The following is a 26,015-nucleotide window of genomic DNA, read 5'->3' on the forward strand; positions in this document are numbered from 1 at the left end:
TAAAGATTGAGCTAAGCTAAAGACAAACAGAAGAAGAGATTAGCTTGAACAACACTGTTAAGGTAATCTTCTTCTGAAGACTGTTCTATAACTTAGTAGGAAAATAGTATCAATGTTTCCTAACTAATAAAGAATTTATATTTAAATCTCAACCTAAAGTATCTGATTTCTATGAGCATTATATTATGGTACCCACATTGATATAATATTATTATCAACAATAATAAAACTAGAAACTGAGGTGGATAATGGAACTACTTTACTATACAATAATTATAATTGTTATGTTTAACACTACCAATTAAAGAAAAATAATTTGGATGACCATCTGTAATCATCCGAACCATGCGAATTCAACGTATCATGTGTAGAAGCTAATGTTGTGGACTGATTGTGCTTTGTGGTGTGTGCCTGTCTTACCAAACAACCCAAATATCAAAAATAACAAATATAAAATATAATCTAAAGTTTGTAAGACAAAGATACATATGGAGAAAATATTAGCGACACACCAACAAATCAAAATGCCAGCAAAATATATAAATAATCAAATCAATAAAGTAAATAAAATACCTAAATACTGAAAATAATTTCTAGTTAGGTGTAAAATATAACCACACTAGAAAAAAAAATATGCATATATTCAACGATTAATTGTACGCGCAAACGCACTACCATTGGTAGAAGGAATAAAAATTTAACTAATAGAACATAATGTCAGTTATGTATACTCAATCTAAATACATAAATAAGTTTCCAATAAAAATACAAAATCCAAACTAACATATGAGCTGTACCACTAAAACTAAAAATGAGGTATCGAAATAAACTAATCAAAACCAAAAGCAGCATAAGTCTACCTGTTTATTATTAATAAAAATTAAAGACAAAAATAAATCAGAAATAACATATATACAAAGATATCAAAAAGTTAATAAAACAGAAAATTCCAATAAAAGAAAATTGAACTAAAAGAACTACTGTCTTAGAACCATAAACGGTTGGCACCACGCATTGGGCAGCCAGTGTAACAAAAATAAGAAAACTTCTGTTGGAGTGAAAGTAAAAAGAAAGATATACTCCAACAGAAGTAAGGAAAAAAAAAGAAGAAAAGAAAAGACTAAGGTAACTAATTGGGGCCTCTTATGAAAATAAAAATGAAGGGGCTTCAGCGGTTGAGCCGAAGTAGGAAAAATAAAAAATACTACTTTGCAGTAGTACTAAAGAAAGGGGAATTAGAAGGGATAATAAGTAGACGTGGGAAGAGACAGAGGCAAACTGAATAGAGTTGGCTAGCTATAGATGCAAGAGAGCAACTTGACACTCAAGGATGGATACGGCTCGTTTGCATGCCTGTCGAAGAACAGTAGCTCTATGTAGATAGTAATAATGACTAGAAGATGAAATAATAAAATAAGAATAATATACTGAAAATGAATGGAGATGAATAATTTCTAAAGACGAACAAGATAAATAAATCTAACAAATCATGGGCGCCATGAAAATGATCTTCGATCATTCTCCCAGGTATCTTATACTGCTGTCAGATATTAAATATATCAAACCTGTAATAATGAACATAAAGGAATAATAAAAATAAATGATATACAAAATAAATAAACATATTTATTAAAAATAACTACCAGATTTTTAACAATCTCTGAGTTAAGCAAGTTCATATTATGCTGTGACTCTAAAATGACATAAGTTATACAAGAAGATATATATATTTTAAAGATAACAACAATAATGTTATCTGTTACAAACTTAAATATAAGTACCTCTTACTAACATATAGGGTACAAAATTACATAAGTCTTCTACCAAATGGTTATAGTACGCCTGCTACGTACAACTAAAGGAAACCGACGAAGATGAAAATAATACGAATAAATAGGCCCAAGCCTCACTAAGAGAAAATACAATACTGAATAAAGCAAAATTAAATATACAAATGAATAAACGTTATAGAAGTGAAGTTAAGAAAAATACCGACAAAATGACCTAAATTAACCGAGCAAATGCAATGAAATAAAGTAACGACGAAGTAACCGAACAAACGAAATAAAGCGAATAAATACAATATTTGGGAAACAAGCAAGTAATGTTACAAAATAAATTTACCCGAATTACATAAACCAATATCAAAGCAATAATAAAGTATTAAAAACCTAATTTTCTCTAGGCTTATTCCTGTGCACAAGAAGTTACCGTAGATACAAAGTTACATAATAATTAAATTAATAAGTAATAAATTAAAAGTCATCAACAACAAAGCCAAAGATGAAATCAAACAATGTATGTAGGTACCTGCATTATCAGATGGTAAAAAAAAATCAGACTAAAATTTCTAACCATACTAACGATTGAGCTAAGCTAAAGACAAACAGAAGAAGAGATTAGCTTGAACGACACCGTTAAGTTAATCTTCTTCTGAGGATTGTTCTAAACTTAATAGAAAAAGTACCAATGTTTCTAACTAATAAAAGATTTATGTTTAAATCTCAACCTAAAGTATCTATCTGATTTATAATAGCCGTAAGGGACTGGCTAAGAACATTTAACAATGAACCAACTATTTCATATATTCAAGGTTAACTAAAAAACATTAGTAGAAAAAACGATTTACCGGTTAATTTTTTATTCCTCTTCCACTGATGGTACTCCCATCCTTACTCCAGGAAACCCGTACTCCAGGAAACAAGTGGTGGTAACTTTTTACTATACTTCCAAACTTAGTTGAAATAAAAATTAATTTCGAAGAAATTAACCGCCATTTACGGTACTAACCACCAACACCAACCTGTCAACCTCGCAGCCACCGGCCAAGTGCCTCTCATTCTCAATCTCATTCCTCCCACAGTCAGCGAGTAAAACGTCAAACTCTCACGGAACACGAATTAAACGACAAGGAACGGTTCAACAACTATGTTCCGTACAGTGTGACGTCACATGAGAAGTCCTTTACGATAAATTAAAGAATTTAAATGGGAGGTCAAGAGAAAATAATTATTTTTTTAAAAATAATTACAGCGCTAAAAATGATAATATAACGGGTGGACCGTTACATCATCAGGAGGCACATATGCTGCTCTCTCTGATCCAACCAAAAAAAATCCCAGCGTGCAGTCCCAGATTGCAACGAACGAAATGGCATAGATGCCCTAGCGGCAACTGTTAGTAAAAAGACTAAGTTTTCACTCTAATGGCATCTACACCATTTTCCATATAAACCGTTTTCTACCATTTTATTATTTGTACTTTTTCTACATTGATGTAAATAATGCACAATATAGAGGGGAGCCCAGGGGTAAATATGATTTTGACCTATGTCTATTAAGTGGACAGAAAATGTTAGTATCTATGTTAGTTATCTCGCTAATTTTGTAATTTTTTCCGTATCTGTATATTCCCCAATAGGGAACTTGCATAAATTTTTAAATTCAAAAAAAATGTTATAAATCACAACAGAACATAATTTAAAACATGTATCAAAGATAAAAAAAGTTTTGTTTGTCTTTCGTTTGGCCCCTAAAGACGATTAAAAATTCAAATTAAAACAGGTGGTCCAAAACGCATAGTGACGTCATATAGTTGTGCATGTACATTCTGCACCAACAAAGTAAACAAAATTGTATATAATTTTAAATTAGACATTATAAACGTCAGTAGAAAATACAGTTATGTAACGTCACAAGCGTTTTTGATCGTTTGAACTATTTTACATTGGCTAAGGGTTCTTCTAAACCAAGGCCAGAAAACAGAAAAAAATATATAGATTTTAAATTATCTTCTAAGTTATTATGAGGTTTTACCGCGTGAAAGTTTGGAAATATTATTTTTAAAGGAAACTGAATAATATTACGTAATAAAAAAATGTGTAAGTTCCCTCATAGGTTTGGCATTCGTTTTGACACTGACACTAAGTTTTATAAATATATTTGATAATTTCTATTTCTTATATATTTGAGTGTTTTTAAGTATTTTTATTGGGGTTTTGAATGCTTGTACTTGTACAGAATGGCACTAAACAATACTTATAAAGTTTTTCTTTATTTTCCATATTAATCTTTCTCTTTTTTCCTTCAAAAACTGTAAACTCCAATCCCAACAAACTGGTATATTTTTTATATTATTACAATGACATACGATAAAAAAATGTCATTACAATATAAATATTTTCCCATATTTCGCGACGATGCTGTGGCCAAATACCCAAGTAGGTGGAGGCCAATAAACTAAAGAAGAAGAAGAAGAATATACTTACATTATAACCCTCCCACATCACTGATATAACCATATAAAAAACTAATGTACAACTATGTGACGTCACGAGCCGTCTGAACTACTTTAAAATAAAGAAGACTTTAAATTTGTATTTCTAAGTTATTATGAGTTTTTGAAGCGGGAAATTTTGGAAATCTCATTTTTATACAAAACTGAACATTATTATGTAATAAAAAAAAATGTGCAAGTTCCCCATTAAGTATATAATAAAATACCAAAGTTTCCAACATCATATGTTGAATGGGTTGCATATATGAGAGTTCATTTTGAATTAAATAAAAGACACACGTACTCTCAATCATTGAGATTACGTCTGTCTTTTACTTCATTTTCCAATATCAATTAACTTTTTTGAGTTGTTGCAAATTTTGTTAATATTTTTCTTCTAAAATTCTCTATTCATCTGTGGTTGAGATAGTATGAACCTCTTATAGAACTAAAATGAACGTTTTGTCGCAATGTGTATCAATTTAGTTTTTTTTATGGAGCCTACAGATTCTTTGGACAGCTTTTTTGTAAGAAAATAATTGTTCGAGTGTACCCCAGTTTTCGACTTTACGATCACTGGACTTAAACCTTTTGGCCCCTTTTATGAGATTATTGAAATAAATTTTTGTACTTATGTAAAATATTAACTTATTATTCAAATGAAGTCATATTTAGTCAAATCCAGATTTACTTCATTGCAGAAGGGATATTTTTACATTATTTTCCACAATTTAGTTTAACTTGGTTCCTTTCTCCAAATTTTGCCAACATTTTTTGGGTAGGTTCATTAGTTAAGAAATTTGAAAAAAAAATTATATTATTTTTTGTCTAAGGTTCTAATTTTGTTTTCAAACATTGAAACCACTGAATCTCCTTAATAAATCCCGTAATTGTTTCGTGTTCTTTTATTAAAACTCCTTAATGAATCCTCTGCTCTAGAAATCCGTAGAGTACAATAGTCTTGGTCTAATATAGAAATAAGTTGTGTCTAGATTATACATTAACACTACACAATATAGACAACTCGTTACCTGTATTATGGTTTGTGTGTGAAATTTTATGAGACTGAACTTTTCACGTTAAGTTGACGGATTTTAATTAATCAAAATGTAGCAGAAATGATATTTCTTTTATTACTTACTTGCTAAATAATCGTAGAACAACGCAAATAGTGATGAACATAAGAAACATAGCAACCAAAATCCCAATCATCGCTGGATCCACATATTTTTCTGGCGTGTACTTTGTTTGAATCACTAGAATAATACAATTATAAAAAACTTATAAACAATAAATTTAAAAATAGATGAATCATTTTAATATTTTTCCGGTATTTTAAATTACTTATACAACCGTGTTAAAAATGCAATTTTTAGCACTCCATACGAGCGTTAAAAATGCTACTTTAAGGCACTAGTGCTTTAATAGCTATTTATGATATAAGTGTTAAAAGTACACGTTTAAGGCACGCATGCGAAAGTTTGCAGAATTAGCGAAAGCGAGTTCTGCAATTCACATGAGTGCCTTAAAAATGTACTTTTTAACACGCATATCATACAATATTTTTTCTACAATCGTAATTACAGGACAAAATCTACAAAAACTTTTACTTGAACTTGACTGACATTCCAATTTTATATTTTTTTGACATTACATCAAAATTGCATATACGGTCAATACGAACTGAAGTGCCTTAAAAATTTATTAAAGCACTAGTGCCTTAAAGTAGCATTTTTAACGCTGGTATGGATTGCTAAAAATTGCATTTTTAACACGGTTGTAGAAAATAGTTATTTTCCTAACAAGTGCAGAAAGTCATTCTTTTCCGCACGCCACTGCAGTTTGCCGAACGACGCGAAGCGGGAGTTTGGCAAGCAGTCGAGTGCGGAAAAGAGACTTTCTGCAAGAGTTAGGAACAATATTTTTTCTAAGAGTCTTTAAAAAATTACCAAATCTTAATCAATTAATTTAGTCCAGTCGGGTTAGACGAATAACAGGCCTAACCTTGCATTAGGAGCTGCCCCAAATTTTATTTTTCTAATCTTTAGGGATAGTCAATATTAGTATAAATTTAAAATCTCGACTGAATTCCATCGTTGCGTTAGCCGCCATCTTGATTTTAAACAAGAACTGTTTTTGCTCAATATCTCCGCCATTTTCAATTTTTTGACAAAAAGTGTAAAACTGAAATTGTTGAAAATACGATTTTCTATAATTTCATTTATTATAATTTTTTTCGTGAGGTCGATATTTTCCGAGTTATGAGGGGAAAATAGTGACAGTTGGAGCATAATTATTATTATTAGTTTTACAACAAATATGTACCTGTACAAAAATGAAGAGAATTAAATTCTACACAATTTTGATCTCTTTCATTTTTTTGCTAAAATTAATATTTAAGGTAGTACGTATGCGGTAATGGCGCGAGCGTAAGACCGGATTGATTTTATAGCAATTGTTTTTGTTCAATATCTACGCCATTTTCAACTAAAATTGTTCGAAATATAATTTCCTACAATTTCTTTTTAACAATTTTTTTCATGCGGTTGATATTTTCCGAGTTACATGGGAAAATAGTAAAAAGTGGTGGGGGGAGCATAATTATTGAATTGAATTTTGTATCCGAGCTGTCCCAAATTTTATAATTATATCCTTTAGGAGAGATCAATAGTAGTGTAAATTTAAAATCTCGACTGAATTCCGCGGTTGCATTAGCCGCCATATTGATTTTAAATGAGAACTGTTGTTGCTTAATATCTCCGCCATTTTTTGGCACAATTTTTTATACGATCAATATTCTCCGAGTTAAGGGGGAAAATAATGGAAGCGGAGGGGAAGCATAATTATTGAATTGTCTCATTTATTATTAACTTTACGACATAATTGTACATAAACAAACATAAAGAGAATTATATTTTATACAATTGTTGAAACTTCCAATGAAACATCAACCAAACTAAGTAAAAAGACATTATATACATTAAGTTCACTTAATTTTATTAACTAGCGGGTTTTATTGGTTGAATTTGTCTGTCAATATTTTAAGTTTTATGTCAGCTAATATATCGTGATGTTCCAACAATTTTTTTTTTAAATTTTGGACCCTGTTGGGGGGAATTTTCCCATTTCCCCCCCTTGTAGACCCGCCACTGGTTCTCTCGAAAAATTGTCGTAAATCGTAATTGCAACAATTTCAGTTCTTACACTTTTTGTCGAAAAGTTGAAAATGGCGGAGATATTGAACAAAAACAATTGCTACAAAAGCAATCAGGTCTTACGCTCGCACCTTTACCACATACGTACTACCTTAAGTTGTACACATCAAAATTGTACAAAATTTAATTCTCTTCATTTTTGAATAGGTAAATATTTGTTGTAAAACTAATAATAAACGAGATAATTCAATAATTCAATAATTATGCTACAACTGTCACTATTTTCCCCTCATAACTCTGAAAATATCGACCGCACGAAAAAAATTATAATAAATGAAATTATAGAAAATCGCATTTTCAACAATTTCAGTTTCTACACTTTTGTCAAAAATTTGAAAATGGCGGAGATATTGAGCAAAAACAGTTACAGTTCTCGTTTAAAATCAAGATGGCGGCTAACGCAACGGTGGAATTCAGTCGAGATTTTAAATTTATACTAATATTGACCCTCCCTAAAGATTAGAAAAATAAAATTTGGGGCAGCTCCTAATGCAAGGTCAAATGCTATCCCGACTGGGCTAATTTAATTAATATGAAAATACATACACAAATTAATTCTTTGAGAAGGTTGTCAAAACCAAACTTTCAATATAATTAGTTAGCATGACGACGATCTTGGTTTCCATGACGATGATTCAAAACGACTTTTGTCTACCGATTTGACTTTCGAATATTATGTCAAAATAATTTTATTTCATCGAATTGTCGCGTTAATTTCATTAAAACAGGAACACAATAAGATAGATTTGAAATAAATTAGTAAATAATATCTAAATATTAGTTTATTGCATGTATTATAACTACTTTAAGGCCATATTAACATATCTAAATTAACACGCGTGAGGAAAAGTAAAAACCGCGTGCGGAAAAGTAACACGCGTGCGGAAAAGTAACACGCGTGCGGAAAAGTGAAACTTTCTAAACTAAAATGCGTGCGCGAAAATAGACATTTTTGCACGGTCGTAGAGAAAATATTTTTAAGGCACTGCAGTTCGTATTGACCGTATTGGGACCGTGCAAGTTCGGCAAAGCGACCTCTATTTCTACGCTCTGTACTTTTATTCGCACTTTTAATTATATTGGCCAATTATATTAGTCCTGGTTGCTGGATAATTGTCAAGACCATAGTCCAAAGAAATAATAAGAAGAAAAAAATAAGATGCAGGTTATATTTAGCAAACGTAAACAATTGTATGTAGTAAATAAAATCCGTTACTAAAATGCAGTATTGCAAGCAAAATACAATTAATTAAATTTACCTTTATATAATAATTGCATATCATATCAATATTGTGGAGCAATATATAATTTTTCTAAGTCAATGACAGAAGGTATGAAATATACGTCAATTTGACAATTTCAATTGACAATATGAATTATTTAAGATAGTTGCAATATTTCTCCGCGACTCGCGCACGGTCGTTTCTCGTTTCCCTTTCCAAGTACTTGCACACCGCGAATAGGCAATTTTGATGTAATGTCAAAAAAATATAAAAATGGAATGTCAGTTTGAAGTAAAAGTTTTTGTAGATATTGTCCTGTAATTACGTTTGTAGAAAAAATATTGTATGATATGCGTGTTAAAAAGTACATTTTTAAGGCACTCATGTGAATTGCAGAACTCGCTATCGCTCATTCTGCAAACTCTCACATGCGTACCTTAAACGTGTACTTTTAACACTTATATCATAAATGACTATTTGTGACCTAATGTTACATACACGATAAAATTTTCTTCTTTGTAAGAATGCGAATTCGTCTATTGCACAGAGTGTAATTTCTTTCATCAATGGTTTTTTTTTCTTTTAAATCTACAATTACAAGGTACTTTTAAGTGCCTACCAGCAAATTTTGGTACCTTTAAAGCCCAAGTATCGAAGTAGGTACATCTAATTTGAGAATTTTCTGTTCCGAAAAAAAAAACAACGTCTTTAGGTTGTTTTAAAAAGTTATGACCGAAAAAATCTGAAGACCGAGGAAATCGTGAAGTAACTATCAAAAAGATCTAAACGTGCTGGAAGACTAAGGATTAAGACAGGTTTTGCTGAGTTATGAAGTAAAAGGCAGTTAACATACATAGCATACGCTAGGTATACATTTAATAATAAACGTATTACAAGAACTAATGTTACAGAGTAATAATTCCATTAATTAATAAATTAATAGAATATTATTTATTATCGTATTCTGTAGTATTAATAAAGAAATATCTTGGGGTCCTATTATTATAGTCCAGAGAAATAAGATTTTTGTCGTGACACATTCCCCTCCAGGCCGAAACCAAATTTTTTGAGTAGCATGGACATCTATAATAATAACCTATATGTTTCCTGCAGCCGATTTTGATGATATACATAGTTATAAACAAATGAAGATCAAAACACGGTAAATTTTCGCTTTTTTCGCCTATTACCAAAAAGTTAAGCATTTTAAACAAATTTGAGAGTAAGAAACTTAAAAATCGTATAAAAGACTCTAATATGGTGTTCGCTGAATATGTCTATCCTTATTGGTTGCTTAGAAAGTTGCAAAATAAATCATGAATTTTGAGTTTTTATAAATCTTCATAACTTATGTAAAAATTAACTTAGAGACTTCTTATTACACGAAATTCTGAGACTTCTGGTGCTTAAATCACACCCTAAATTTGAAATCGAATAGTTTAAAAGTTATTTAATTTGTTTATCCCAAATTTATTTTTTTTGCAACACTATAAGTCAGAAAGTTATGAGGTTAGAGTAATACTTTAGATAGTTTATGAAAGAAGAAAATTCATACTATTAACTTAATAAAAAAAATGACAGAAAGTAATTTTAAATAGTGTAAAATTATTTTGCAAAAACATGTCGATTTTTTGATTATTTAAAAACAATTAGAATAACTTTTTAAGCGTTACCCGTATAAAAATTATTTTTTCGTATTTAAAAAGACTGAATTTTTATACACATTTAGAAAGAAAAACAATTGTCCTAGACAATTAGGGAGGAAGTTAGCCCCCCGTTTTTTAAATTCACATGTTCTTGCAAAATAATTTTGCAATATTTATAATTATTTTTTTGTAATTTTTTTTAATTAAATTGATAGTGTAAATTTTCTTCTTTCATAAACTATCCAAAGTATTACTGTAACTTCATCATTTTCTGACTTATAGTGTTGCAAAAAAATTAATTTGGGATAAACAAATTAAATAACTTTTAAACTATTTGGCCAATCGCTTTGAAATTTAGGGTATAATTTAAGCACCAGAAGTCTCAGCATTCAGTGTAATAAGAAGGTTCTAAGTTAATTTTTACATACGTTATGAATATTTATAAAAACTCAAAATTTATGATTTATTTTGTAATTTCCTAAGCAACCATATATTCACCGAATAGACATATTCACCGAACGCCATATTGAGTTTTTTTTATACGATTTTTAAGTTTCTTACTCTCAAATTTATTTTAAATACTTAACTTTAGTGTAATAGACGAAAAAAGCGAAAATTTAACGTTTTTTGATCTTCATTTGTTTATAACTATGTATACAGTAGAACCCCGCAAATCCGAACCCCGCAAATCCGAACTTTCGGCAAATCCAAACCAACGGAAAGTGAAAAAATTTTTAAAAATTCAAAATAAAAATTTAAAAACATGTTTATTATATGTACAGAGAACCAGAAAATTTAACAATGTAAAATTAATAGGAATTTGGACATGTGAAATTTATTAAAAATAAATACACGTAGTACATACTTATAAAAACTTAAACACAATCAATAAAGGAATGTGCATAATACACATTTCCCATAGTATACTATGAACGAAAACATTGAAAAAGATAAGAAACATGAGAAACATAGTGTAATCAATATCCAGATTACAAATTAAATGAATCATTTACATAACCGAATTCCCATGTCCCGTGACTAAACAAAACTACTGGCGTTAGCGATTTAATATTTCAGTGATCTAAATATTTTTCATCTTTAGAATATTGGAGGCATAAACGTGCGGATAAAGTTTCATAAAGGGATCGGTGGCAGTTCAAATCTTTTAAAAATCATCTTCGTTAGCTTCTTAGGCTAACTTTCGGATAATCCGAACTTTTCGGAATCCGAACAGGCTGTCCCCCAATTAGTTCGGATTTGCGGGGTTCTACTGTATAATCAAAATCGGCTGCAGGAAACATATAGGTTATTATTATTATAGATGTCCATACTGCTCAAAAAATTTGGTTTCGGCCTGGAGGGGGTTGTGTCACCAACAGGATATTTTTTTTTCTTATTTCACTGAACTATTAGGAAGAAATATGTTTTGGTGATACGTTAAAAGGCTGTAACACAATTTATAATGCCCGCAGGAAGTTTCTGTACATTTTTTACTAGAAAAGATAAACTAATATTAATTTTGGTTAATTTAATGAATTTAAGTTTTTGTCATTTGAAATTTATTAATTTTAGTAAATTATTTATGTAGATAAAAATGACTTTAAATGAGCTTTCCATTAGTGTTTTACTTGTCATATCTGTTTTGTAGTTATTACACATTTTATGGGCTCTAAAAAAATTATGCCCCTCCGCCAATTTTTTCCGATTACATCACAAAACGCCATAAAAAATATGAAATTATTTGCTGGAATTTATTAGTTTAAGATTTATGGTTTACAAAATACGCATCAGCAGTTATGGAGGCGAGCCTCAATATACCAGTATTACTTACATTTTTAAGAACACCCTAAATAACTTTACTTACTTTAACTTAGTCCTAAGGCTCCTAAATAACTTATACGTCTTAATTAACTATTCGTCTACCGGCATTGGACTGTCTCTTTTTTAGAACGAATTGGATTGGATGACACTGGATTTTTAAGTAATCTCACATGTTTTCTTGAGTTTTGATGAGCCATGAATATACATATCACATCACCATTATTTCCATACAACATTCTCTCGTTATGTAAACCAAATTCATCTGGGTACCTCTGATGCGACGACTCTTGCATCTTCCATATATTAGTTTCGTCAAAGAGAGAACAAGCAGGACTTCATAAAATAGATATCAGAACTACTTTTCGACGATCTAGTAAAATTTATGTATTTCTGCGTCGTTCTCAGCCGACCTTGTCGGCTTCGTTATTAGGTATGACTTATGTTTTATTAAACATAAGCCAATTTTTGAATTCCTTGTCCTACCTCGAGTACAACTCTAAATCATGTCTCGAATTTTAAATAATATTCTACTACTTGATTATGTTATTAGCCAGTTTTATATCATTATTTAATTGATTTTAGGTTCTCCATTTTTAAAAATATATCGTGATCATCAGTTTAATTTTAGCTTTCTCTCTCCTCATTTCTTAACCGGTTGTCAGATCGTGGTGACACTATAAATATTAAGAGATTGCTGCTCCATTAGTTTAGATCCTGAGCCAGATGAACAGCTTCATCAAGGATTTTTACACCATAAATTTTCCACCATTTTACCATCATTATCTTCGTTTGGTCTGTCCTGGTATTGGAGATCTTCACCTTGATCTTCGATCTTGCACCTTTCGTTCTACTACCAATAATTCTATAAATCCCGTTCTTCTAGCTATGTGGCAGATGTAATTTAAATATTCTCGTTTTTTAATAGCCTTTCTTTTATATGAAGATCTTCCAAAATTGATAAGTTGGTTCTGTGTTCTGTCCAAGACATCCATAGAATATATTTTTTGTAGATCCACATTTCGAAGGTTTCGACTGCATGTTTCAGCTGCGTAGGTGGCAATGAAAAAATGGGGCGTCGATCAACCTGAGTTTAGTATTATTTTATTTTTGTATTTCCGGTGTTGATCTGAAGTCCGAACCCTTTGCTTATCTGGTTTAGCAATTCGGTAATGGTAATTATATCGACTTAATTCACACCTATGTAGTCGCAGTGTGTCATCTGCGTATAGTAGGTTACTGATTTTTTAATAATAATAGTCTCCCGTTTTATACCGCTCACGTGGCTTTGGGAGTATAGCAGGATAGTCTGCTATATTTAGGGCGTACGGTATACAAGGAAGGTAACAGGGCCAGTGCTACGCTTCAACCGCCTATTATTACCCCTGGTTTTACCCAAGGTACTCATTTTATTCAGGCTGAGTCGACCTAGGTCATATAAACATTTTAAAAAATGTCTAGTTGTTCTTGCCGGCGGTAGGATTTGAACTCCGGCCTACCAGCACACGAGCCAAGCACACTACTGCTTAGCTACGCCGGCCTGATTTTTTACCTCCTATAAACTGATTTTTTGCCTTCCGATTGATTTTTTACCTTTTATAAATATAGATTGCTCCATTCTATTCGTCTAGTACCTACTTTTCTCCTTCTAATAATAATGGTGATAGCATGCAGTCCTGTATAGTTCCTTTCTTTGTTTTCAACGCATTTGATTATTTTCCGTGTAATTTCACTTTTGCCAAGTTTTTATCTAATATTTTGCTATATTTAGCCAACTTTAGCTTTAATAGTGCTGAATTAACCCATTCTTCCGAAACATGTTGTGTATTGATAAACTTTTCTTCAAAAATCCGTCTAGTTAAATTGTCAATCAAGTATCATCATTCAATCTTTCAGAGAAAACTACTTAAATTAAAACTTTTTGTACTCCTACTACTGGCTCATGGATGATCGCTGAGTGATAAATGTGACAAATGAGAGCAGCCCAAAGTTCGCAGTCAATATGCCGCTGATTAATCACTTTGATGAAAGTGGGTTACGCAGAATAATGGGAGGTGGGTTACAAAGGATGGAAATGATAAAATGATTAAATCTAGCCGAACTCTGTCAATATTGTTAAGCGAAAGGGGAAATATCACGCTTTGTGTTTTCGAGTGCTGAAAGGTTGCAATCAGGTTTGAGATTATTATTTAAATAACTTGTTTTGAAATCGTATAAAAAGATACACCGAACTAAACTGTTAAACCGGAAAATTTGATTTCTCTCTGACGTGGATGTTTATTCGTTTTATAACTAAAATATTGTGTTTTAGTTTAAAATTTCTGTGTAATTTTTATCGTTGTTTTTTATCTATCTATTATGTGTTATCATTTTAACGAAACATATTTGATATTTTTCTTTTATTGACAGTTGCATACTTTAATATTTTTACTTAATACTTTTTGTAATTTACGCAACTTCACTCTCTTAATGAATAGACTTTATCTTTGGACCGATATAAACCGATTGATATTATTTATATAGATTTTTCCCGTGCATTTGATAAGATATCCATAAAAAAATAATTAATTATGAAGCTAGAACATTACGGCGTGCGTGGTGAGTTGTTATTATGGTTAGAAAACTTCCTCGCTGAAAGAACTTTTTCGTTCAAAGTGGAAAATGACTGCAGTGTTCCATGTGCGGTAGCCAGTGGTGTCCCTCAGGGATCAATATTAGGGATGATTCTGTTTTTGCTGTACGTATCTGATTTAACGTGCGGATGGCAATCAAAGTCGGTTTCATATGCCGACGATTTAAAGTTATATTACTGTCCCGATATTGTTAATACTCTTCAGAGTGACCTTAACCAGCTATCAGAATGGAGCATGAAATGGGCTATTTTAATGAATACGCGTAAGTGTTATGTTGTTCAATGTGGATATAATAATCCATGTATAACATATTTTTTGAATGGAGTTCCTCTGAAATCGGTACAGGAAGTTATGGATTTGGGCGTTACGGTCAACCTAACATTAAGTTGGTCTATTCAAACAGCAAAAGTAATCGGTAAAGCTAACTCTGCTTTATACCTCATATCAAAAGCTTTTCCTAGAATGTCTCCAGACTTGTTTTTGAAACTCTATAAAAGTTATGTCATACCTCACCTAGAATTTGCAGTATCTGTTTGGTCACCTCATTTGCAAAGAGATATTAATTTATTAGAAGGAGCAAAACGACAACATTTAAATACCCACTACGATGTAAAATCTAAATTGATGGGAAAATAATAAAGAAGAAAGCAAGGTTTAGGCAAGGTTTAGATATTTGGGAATAGGAAAATTTGGGAAACCAGTTAAGGAGATGCTGAAGAGGAAGTACGACAACAAAGCTTAAAAGCAATAAAGCGGCGGGATCTCTTAATGACACAATCTGGAAGAACAAACACCTAACACAAGACGTAAAAGCAAGAATCTATAAAGCAGCAATTAGACCTATATACACGGCGGAGACAAGACCTGACACATCTAAAACGAGACGACTACTAGAAACAACAGAGATGAAAATACTCCGACGAATATCAGGGAAAAGTCTGTTGGATAGGGAGAAGCGAAAACCTAAGAAGATCATGCAATGTAGAATACATAAATAGATGTGTGACAAAACGGAAACAGAAGTGGAACGAACCCATTAGTAGAATGGCAGAGGATAGGATAGTACGAATAGCACGAGATAAGTGACCAAATGGACGAAGAAGTATTGGCAGACCAAGAAAAAGATGGTGCGATAACTTAAACAATTTAGGAGGCTAATATTGAAGAAGAAACAGGCTTTAAAGCTTACATACAAGAAGGAAGAAGACAATTATTTAACATTATTTACGAATATTTATTTTATATTATTTTAAAATAAAAAAGAATTAAAATATTTTTTACCTTCGCATTCTATTCTTCCGTCTGGTTTCATCACAGCTTGTTTTTCGAATCGACAGACGCACACTCCATCTTTGCATTCTGTCTGAAAGTTGACGGTTTCGCATTGTTCAGTAAACAAACACGTTTCATTTACACGAGCAGCTGAAACAAAAATATCACACATTAGGCTATTTCATCAATCATCATCATGAAAACTTTTAACAAGAGTGTACTCATAATATTATCCTTTCATTTGAACCCAGATTAGTTATCATAAGATTATTATTATTATTATAAGATAGTAATATTATATAATAATATATAATAGTCAGATTTAGCCATACGGCTCACACTCCCTCTAAGGGGAAAATTGACTCATCCCAGATACCTACGGTATCAAAAGGATTGAGCTCTGGTGGGACTCTTTCCGTGTTATCGAGCCCTAGGTGACTTGGAATGCAGGTGTATCTCCCAAAAATTTTCGTACACTTCTGGCCGTCGCGAGTAGTACAGCTTTCTGCATGGTCTTATAAAGATGTTCATTCAGACCCAGCTTTTTGATGCTTTCGAGGAGGGTTTTCGGAATGACTCCAGTAGTAGACATGATAATCGGTATCGTCTGGGTACTTTGCATTCTCCATTGCCTTCGTATTTGAATTTCCAGATCTCTGTACTTGGCGATCTTTTCAGTAAATTTACTACGTAGATTATTGTTGTTAGGTATCGCCACATCAATTAGTGTTGTTTGTTTTGTTAATTTATTAACTAGTACAAGATCTGGTCTATTATGTGCCACTGTTTGGTCTGTGAGCACAGTGCGGTCCCAGTATAGCTTGTAGTTGCCATCCTCAAGCATACTCTCAGGGACGTATTGATAATACGGGAGATGGTCCGTTTGGAGAAGTCCCAGCTTGAAAGCTATCTCCTGATGAAGGATTTTTCCCACTGCGTCATGCCGTTCCTTGTATTCAGTTGCAGCAAATGCCTGGCAGCCCCCTGTAATATGTTGGATGGTTTCTTGGGCTTGACATCCATATCGGCATCTGTCGTTTTGAACCTGAGGGTCTTTGACGATATATTTCAGGTAATTTCTGGTTGGTATAACCTGATCCTGGATGGCCAGTAATGAACCCTCCGTTTCAGGGAACATCTTTCCTGATGTCAACCAGTAGTTCGACGCTGTATTGTCGACATAGTCTTGGCTGACCTCATTGGGATGTCGCCCGTGCAGAGGTTTACCCATCCAGGTGCGCATTTTTTCGTCTTTAGTGAGGTGGTTTATGCGCATTTCTGGTTCCCTCAGTTTGATCGGTGTTGTGTCATCTACTGCGCAAATAGCGCGATGTAAAGTAGATGTCTCAGCTTGCAACTGAAAATAATTTCTTAAATTAGCAATTTGTTTATCTAATTGCTCACCTATATCCATAAGTCCTCTTCCTCCTAGATTCCGTGGTAATGTTGTTCTTTCTACTGCACTTTTAGGATGGTGTTTTTGTGCCTTTGTGAGGTGTGTTCTTACTTTTCGCTGAAGATTCTCTATGTCCGTTTTTGTCCACTTAACAATGCCAAACGAATAGCTAAGCGCGGAACATGCGTAGGTGTTTAGTGCCTTAAACAAATTTCTACTGTTAAGTTGTGAGCGAAGCAGCTGTTTTACCCTTCGTATAAACTCTGTAGTTATCTCTGTTTTCATTTGTTTATGGTCAATTTTCCGCGCTTGCTTTACTCCAAGATATTTATACATATCGTTTTCACCCATGGCCTCGATGTTCTGGCCATTTTGCATATCGAATCCTCCGGGCTGTACTTTTCCTCTGACTATATTTAAAATACGGCACTTGTCTAGTCCGAAGTGCATACTAATATCATTAGAAAAAGTTTCTACAGTTTTTAGCATCTCATCGAGTTGGTTTCGAGTGGAAGCCATTAATTTCAAATCATCCATGTACAATAAATGATTAAGCTTCGCCACCACATTGTTGTTATTTTTGATGCTAAAACCTGCGTCTGTGGAGTTCAATAGCTGAGATAGTGGGTTCATAGCTAGACAGAACCACAGAGGACTCAACGAATCTCCTTGAAACAGGCCCCGGCTGATTGCGATATTTTCAGTTTCGATGTTAATTTCACCAGGTATTTGAAGGTGAATTCTAGTTTTCCACTCTGTCATTATATGCTCTAAAAAGGTCACTATATTATCATCGACTTTATATATTCTCAATATATCTATAAGCCATTCATGCGGCACTGAATCAAAGGCCTTCTTGTAATCAATGAAGGCAGTAAAAAGATTACTCTTTTTGGAATATGCCTGGTTAGAAATGACTGAGTCGATGATGAGTTGTTCTTTGCATCCCATGGAACCCTTAGCGCATCCTTTCTGTTGAGGTTCTATGATATTGTTCAGAGCACAGTGTTGGTAGATACGCCGGGCTACACAGGATGTGACCAATTTATACAAAGTTGGAAGACAAGTAATTGGGCGATATTTGGCTGGATCTTGGGTGTTATTTTGATCCTTCGGTACTAAATAAGTGGTACCCTGAGTTAGGAATGCTGGTATATCTTGCGGATTAGAAATAACATGATTAATTAATGTTGATAAGAATTCATGAACACTCCAAAACTTCTTGAGCCAAAAGTTTTGAACTCCATCTGGTCCAGGAGATTTCCAGTTATGAAGCTCTTTGATGATATTTGAGACCTCTTCAGTAGTGAAGGGTTCGTAAAGGGTAGTAATGTAGTGTTGGCAGTTCTGTGTCGTATCTTCTATCCATCCAGCATTGTTGTTAAGAGCAGCTGGTGTGGAAAGTTGATTTCCCCAAAACTCATGAATTTCTTCTTGGCTTGGGTAAGTCTTATCGACACGTTCTACAGTGGAATTGAGTTTTCGATAGAACGCCTTCTCAGAACTCTCAAAAAGAGCATTGTCGCTTTTGCGTTTGTTACTAACTTTGTACCTCCTTAGTCGCCCTGAATAAACGGATAGTTTTTGTTTTAATGTATCCAGACACTGATGGGCTGTGTTGTTTTCTGGATCATATCTTGAGTGTCTTGCGGTACTCAGCATTATTTCTTCAGCTCTCCTGATAACTTTTCTACTTGTTACACCTCGTATGTGTTCTGTGATTATACCAATATCCTTACGTAGTAATTCAATCTTTCCGAGCAGTCTTTTTTCCCAAGGTGCAATTCTGTTACCAGTTCTTTCGTTATTAGTACCCCGTCGTGTTCTGATCTTAACGCCCATTACATTAGCAATTGCTGTTGCTGCACAGTAGATTAGCATGTGCAAATATTCTAATGTGTGGGCTTCTGCGACATAATTGGGTAGGACTTCATTGTTCACAATTTGTAACAGCGCACCTAGTTTCTTACAAGAGTTTATTCGTGGTAGCGGTGGTCTGCTAAGTGGGTTTGTTCCCCACATTCATTGTTCCATAATAGTTATTATTATAGTTATTATTATAAGATAGTAATCAATTAAATTTATCATTTGAAAAAAATAATAATTATTGAAAACATAAGAAGACATTTTTTTTGTAGTCTTTCGTAGAGTTTGAAATAAATTCTAACATTCCTTAATCAACAAATTCTGTTGAAAAGTAGCAATGTTGTCACTATAATAGATATTATTAAATTAACAACGGCCTTGGAGCCAATAAAAAAAGCAGGTGGGTATTCCGTGGCAGAAAAACAAAAATTTATATAGTTCTGTTTTTAATCTCAAATATTCATATTTCATATCCGAAGATTAAACAATATTTTTATCACTGTGTATAGCATATTGAAGCAATTTGTTATTGTATACAAGCATGTGCGGTCCGCCAATTTAGTTGATAGTTACAAACATTAAACAATATTTTTGAGTATTACATATTAATTTTAATGATTTAATAAAAATCCTTTGTTCTTTTATATTTGTAATAACATGACGCGTGTGATCCAGAAACATGTTGCTACTAAAAAAAAGCATTCATTATTGATCATTCATTCTCATACCTCTATTCAGACAAGATGTAGCTTCATTATAATATAATTAGAATTTACTCCGTGTAACACATATTGTATCACTCCCGGGTCAGATTTCGGGGTTAAATAAACTTATACAGGGTGTCCCGAAAAGAATGGTCATAAATTATACCACACATTCTGGGGTCAAAAATAGTTCGGTTGAACCTAACTTACCTTAGTACAAATGTGCTCATAAAAACAGTTACAGCCCTTTGAAGTTACAAAATGAAAATCGATTTTTTTCAATATATCGGAAACTCTCAGAGATTTTTTATTGAAAACGGGCATGTATCATTCTTATGGCAGGACCACCTTAAAACAAAATTATAGTGAAATTTGTCCACCCCATAAAAAATTTATGGGGATGTTGTTCCCTTAAACCCCCCCAAACTTTTGTGTACATTCCAATTAATTCATTATTGTGGTACCATTAGTTGAACACAACGTTTTTAAAAATTTTTTGCCTCTTAGTATTTTTTCGATAAGCCAGTTTTTATCGAGATGCGGCTTCCTTTTTACTATATTTACATAAAAAATTTATGGGGGTCTTGTTCCTTTAAACCCCCCAAATGTTTGTGTACGTTCCAATTAAACTATTATTGTGGTACCATTAGTTAAACGCAGTGTTTTTAAAACTTTTTTGCCTCTTAGTATTTTTATGATAAGTCAACTTTTATCGAGATGTGGCTTCTTTTTCAAAATGTACCAAAAAATTTAAGTTATAAATAAATTTTCAGATTATTAACAGGTAGTGTAGGAAACAGAGGCTGAACCTTGCAAAATGGACACAAGTCCGGTTTTATTTTTTTTCTGGCATATCAAGGGGTGCTTATTATAAGACTAACTTTTTCTGAAAAAATTTCGCCCCGGAACCCCCCTTTTCACCCCTTTAAAGGGGGTAATTTATGGTTTTTGCAGAACGTAGCCCTTCCTGTACCTTTTACAAAAAATTTCTTTTATAGAAATATGAAGAGGACTATATTTTCTACGATTTATTTCCGACAGCATCTCTCTATCATCCACCGTTTAGCAAGGGTAGCGCCCCAAGGTTGACAAGTTTTTAAAAAATATGTTTTTAAAAAATATATATTTTTCCCTAACTGTAACGGAAATTAAAAAGAAATGCTGCGGAAATTATTCACAAATAGATGATTGATTTTTTGGTATAGGTTTGACTTTAGGGTAATTGCCCTTTTTTTAATTACAGGGTGTTACATTTAAAAAAAACCCCTTTTTATACCATCTGAACCGTTTATGCTAGAGTAAAAAGACTTTCAGCGATTACCCATGCACTGGTGTTATTTACAAATTTGTATAATGCACCCCCATTTTTTCCCCGGAACCACCCTAAAAAAAAAAGAAGAATTAATAAATAAAGTGATTTTCTTGGAATCCTTCACACACGATGCCCTTCATTAATATGCTTCATATATCATTTTGTGCAAGTTATTATTACCCATGCGTGGACACTAAAAGCGATTTCCTAGTACAGCCCCTGTAGCCAAAAACAATAAATAAAATGGGGGGTTGAAATTTTTTTTTTGTTTTTTGCTTTTTGATCCATATGGGCATATGCTTCATCAATAGTGATTTTCAAAAATATATATGGTTATTGCAACATCCCTGCGCAAACCACCCCTATCCTTGAAAATATACTGCAGAAACTACCCCTATACCTTATTCAGAATGTTTTTACGATTTTCTTATTACCTATTCATTTTTTTTTAAACAAAACGTACACAAGGTTAAAGACCACTATTTACTCTAAAAATTAGGTCCTATTCATTTTTTTCGTTTAAGCAACCGTTACGGCACAGTGGCGCCGTAAACCTCATATATGCTTTGACGGGCTCCAGTTTTTGTTTATTTTTTCGTCATCTGTTTGTTTTATTGATAAAGTACTTATGTAAAATAAAACAACACAGTGTAACCTACAAATCATGACCTATGCACATTTTACATTCTTTGCTCCCCAAAGCTACAGTGGTGGCCCAAAATAAATTTTTTCATATTTTGCCACCTACACATATTTTATTGCGTTAATGCTACCTTAATAGCACAATATTCACCCCTAAGTGGTCACTAAGCAGTGGCGGATCCAGGAAGGGGTGATGGGGGCGATCACCCCCACCCCTCTCAAACCAAGTGATATTATATTTGAAGATTATAAAAATATTCATTTATTTTTATAGAAATACTTATATTAATATTATTTTTATAAGAATGACTTTTTATGCTTTAGCGACAGTGGCGGATCCAGAATCGTTAAGAGGGGAGTGCCAATTGGTTAAATCTCTATAAAAATAAATGAATATTTTTATAATCTTTGAATATAATATCACTTGGTTTGAGAGGGGGGGAGGTGATCACCCCCATCACCCCTCCCTGGATCCACCACTGCGTAGCGACCACCTAAGGGTAAATATTGTGCTGTTAAGGTAGCATTAATGCAATAAAATGCATGTAGGTGGCGAAAATATGCAAAAATTTATTTTGGGCCACCACTGTGGCTTTGGGGAGCAAAGAATGTAAAATGTGCATAATTTGTAGGTTAGCAGGTTTGTAGGTGTGAGCAAAGTCATAATTTGTAGGTTACACTGTGTTGTTTTATTTTGCATAAGTACTTTATCAATAAAACGAACAGATGACGAAAAAAAAAACAAAAACTGGAGCCCGTCAAAGCATATATGAGGTTTACGGCGCCACTGCGCCGTAACGGTTGCTTATACGAAAAATGAATAGGACATAATTTTTAGAGTAAATAGTGGTCTTTAACCTTGTATAAGTTTTGTTTAAAAAGAATACATAGGTAATGAGAAAATCGTAAAAACATGCTCGCCAAGGGATAGGGGTAGTTTCTGCAGTATATTTTCAAGGATAGGGGTGGTTTTCGCAGATATGTTGCAATAACCATATATATTTTTGAAAAGCACTATTGATGAAGCATATGCTCATATGGATCAAAAAGCAAAAAACAAAAAAAAATTTTCAACCCCCCATTTTATTTATTTTTTTTTGCTACAAAGGTTGCACTAGGAAATTGCTTTTGGTGTCCATGCATGGGTAATAATAACGTGCACAAAATGATATATGAAGCATATTAATAAAGGGCATTGTGTGTGAAGGATTCCAAGAAAATCAATTTATTTATTAATTCTTCTTTTTTTTGGGGTGGTTCCGGGGAAAAAATGGGGGTGCATTATACAAATTTGTAAATAGCACCAGTACATGGGTAATCGCTGAAAGTCTTTTTACTCTAGCATGAACGGTTCAGATGGTATAAAAAGAGGTTTTTTAAAATGTAACACCCTGTAATTAAAAAAAGGGCAATTACCCTTAAGTGAAACCCTTTCCAAAAGAATCAGTCAATTACTTGTGAATAATTGCCGCAGGATTTCTTCTTAATTTCCGTTACAGTTAGGGAAAAACATATTTTTTTTAAAAACATCTTTTTTAAAAACTTGTCAACTTTAGGGCGCCACCCCCGCTAAACGGTGGATGATAGAGAGATGGTGTCGGAAATAAATCGTAGAAAATATAGTCCTCTTCATATTTCTATAAAAGAAATTTTTTGTAAAAGTTACAGGAAGGGCTACGTTCCGCAAAAACCACAAATTACCCCCTTTAAAGGGGTGAAAAGGGAGGTTCCGGGGCGAAATTTTTTCAGAAAAAGTTAGTCTTATAATAAGCACCCATTGATATACCAGAAAAAAAATAAAACCGGACTTGTTTCCATTTTGCAAGGTTCAACCTTTGTTTCCTACACTAAGGTGTCTATAATCATACTGAACCATATACAAATAGGTGGTGGATTCGACAAATATTCAAAATATCTCGATAAACACTGGCTTATCAAAAAAGGACTAAGAGGCAAAAAAGTTTTAAAAATATTGTTGTTAACTAATGGTGCAACAATAATAATTTAATTGGAACGTACATAAAAGTTTGGGGGGGTTTAAGGAAACAAAACCCCCATAAAATTTTTATGGGGTGCAAAAATTTCACTATAATTTGTTTTTAAGATGTTGCTGTGATAAAAATTCCTCATGTCCATTTTTAATAAAAAATCTCTAGGAGTTTTCGATACATGAAAAAAAATCGATTTTCATTTTGTAACTTCAAAGGTCTGTAACTTTTTTTGTGTGCACTATTGTATATAGGTAAGTGAGGTTCAATCAACCGATTTTTGACCCCAGAATCTGTGGTATAATTTATGACCAATCTTTTCGGGACACCCTGTATATTTGGGTATTGGTGTTTCACTACACTAAGAAGTCTAACCTGCTCCTCCTGCATCGATTCAAGGCTCAGCTAGCTTGCTCTTTACTAATTCTTTTCATGGTCCTTCGAGCCGCATAACTGTTTCCTCCCCTGTACCTCTCAGGTTGGTACCCATTTCTCCTGTTGTTCGGCTTTATATTATTTAATTCTCAACATAAAAAATTTATGGGCAAATTTTAACATAATCCCTGATGTTTATGTAACCAAGACTTTAATACTAGCTAGACATTGTGGCTAATAAAAAAGGACAATTTAGAATTTAGAAGCATTTGTCACAAATGGTTAAAAAATAACCAAATTATTCCGGTATAAATACTTCTAGGCATACATGTGTAAAATTACGATAACATGTTGGTGTTAACAAATTTCAAATACAAAGCTGGGCAACTTAAAAGATTTACTTGGCACAAAAGTTTCTTGTATTGTTGTATTATAACATTTTTCAGTTGTCAATGTTTTTTTGTTAGATAAAATTCTAAGTTTGAAAAACAAAAAAAAATTATATTAATATTAACTTTTTATTTTATATTAGCAACACAAGATGCCGAGAAGTTCCGAGTCGGCAACTGGAAAGTGCAAGCAAGGGACAGAACAGAATGGCGTACAAAGCTTGAGAAGGTTGAAGCCCTCTAAGGGCAGTAGCACGAAGTTGATGATGATGATTTTATATTGCAATTTATTGTTCAAGTCTGGATGGTTTGTGCTTTCTTCTTCTTTATGTGCCGTCTTCTACCGAAGGTTGGCGACCATCAAACGATAGGTTTCTCTGTTTTGTGCCGCATGTATTATGTTCGCAGCTTCTGGTATTTGAAACCATTCTCTCAAGTTTCTCAGCCAGGATTTCTTCTTTCTACCCAAACCTCTTCTACCTTCAATCTTGCCTTCCACAATAAGCTGTAGCAGACTGTACTTATCATTACGAAACACATGGCCCAGGTATGACGCTTTCCTCCTTTTAACAGTTGTTAACAATTCCACCTCTTTACCCATTCGTCTCAATACCTCTGTGTTGGTCACTCTGTCTGTCCAAGGTATTCTCAGTACGACGCGTCGATACAGCCACATTTCTAGAGCCGTTAACTTCTTTATAGTTGCTGCTGTTAACGTCCACCCTTCTACTCCGTAAAGTAGCGTAGAGAGTACGTAGCATTTCGTGGCGCGCCATCGGAGGTTAACGCTTAGGTTGCGGTTGCTTAAGAGCTTTCTCATTTTTATGAATTTGGATCTTGCTGTTTCAATTCGGATCCTAATCTCTACGTCTGGGTCCCACTTATCATTTACTGTATATCCCAGATATTTAAATCGGTGTACTCTTTCAAAACGTTCGGCTTCAATATTCAGGTCGATATGTTGAATGTTCTTTTTACTGATCACCATAAATTTAGTTTTCTTTCTATTGATCTTCAGTCCAAATCGGTTGCCAGTTGTATTTACTCTATTTAGCATCATCTGTAAATCTTCGATGTTATCGGCCAGTATAACAGTATCATATGCATATCGAAAATTACTTATTGGTACGCCATTAATCTTGATGCCCTCATTGTACTCTTCCAGTGCCTCTAGAAATATTTGTTCCGTGTACAGGTTGAAAAGCAGTGGCGAAAGAACACAGCCCTGTCTAACCCCTCTAGAAATGGTTATGTTTTCACT

General features: G+C 33.1%; 1 protein-coding gene across 2 annotated transcripts in view; it reads right to left on the minus strand.

Annotated features, from left to right (window-relative positions):
• The window catches only part of LOC114339579 (uncharacterized), a 597,550-nt gene that overhangs the window by 67,516 nt on the left and 504,019 nt on the right, over positions 1 to 26,015 (minus strand). For both annotated transcript variants that reach the window (XM_050642560.1, XM_050642559.1), the window contains exons 3-4: positions 16,092 to 16,232; positions 5,417 to 5,531 (exon numbers count right to left, since the gene is read on the minus strand). In XM_050642560.1, coding sequence (XP_050498517.1) covers positions 5,417 to 5,531; positions 16,092 to 16,232 — 256 coding nt within the window. The remainder of the gene's footprint in view (positions 1 to 5,416; positions 5,532 to 16,091; positions 16,233 to 26,015) is intronic.

Source organism: Diabrotica virgifera, chromosome 2 (genome assembly GCF_917563875.1).
Source record: "Diabrotica virgifera virgifera chromosome 2, PGI_DIABVI_V3a".
Taxonomy (NCBI): Eukaryota; Metazoa; Arthropoda; class Insecta; order Coleoptera; family Chrysomelidae; genus Diabrotica; species Diabrotica virgifera.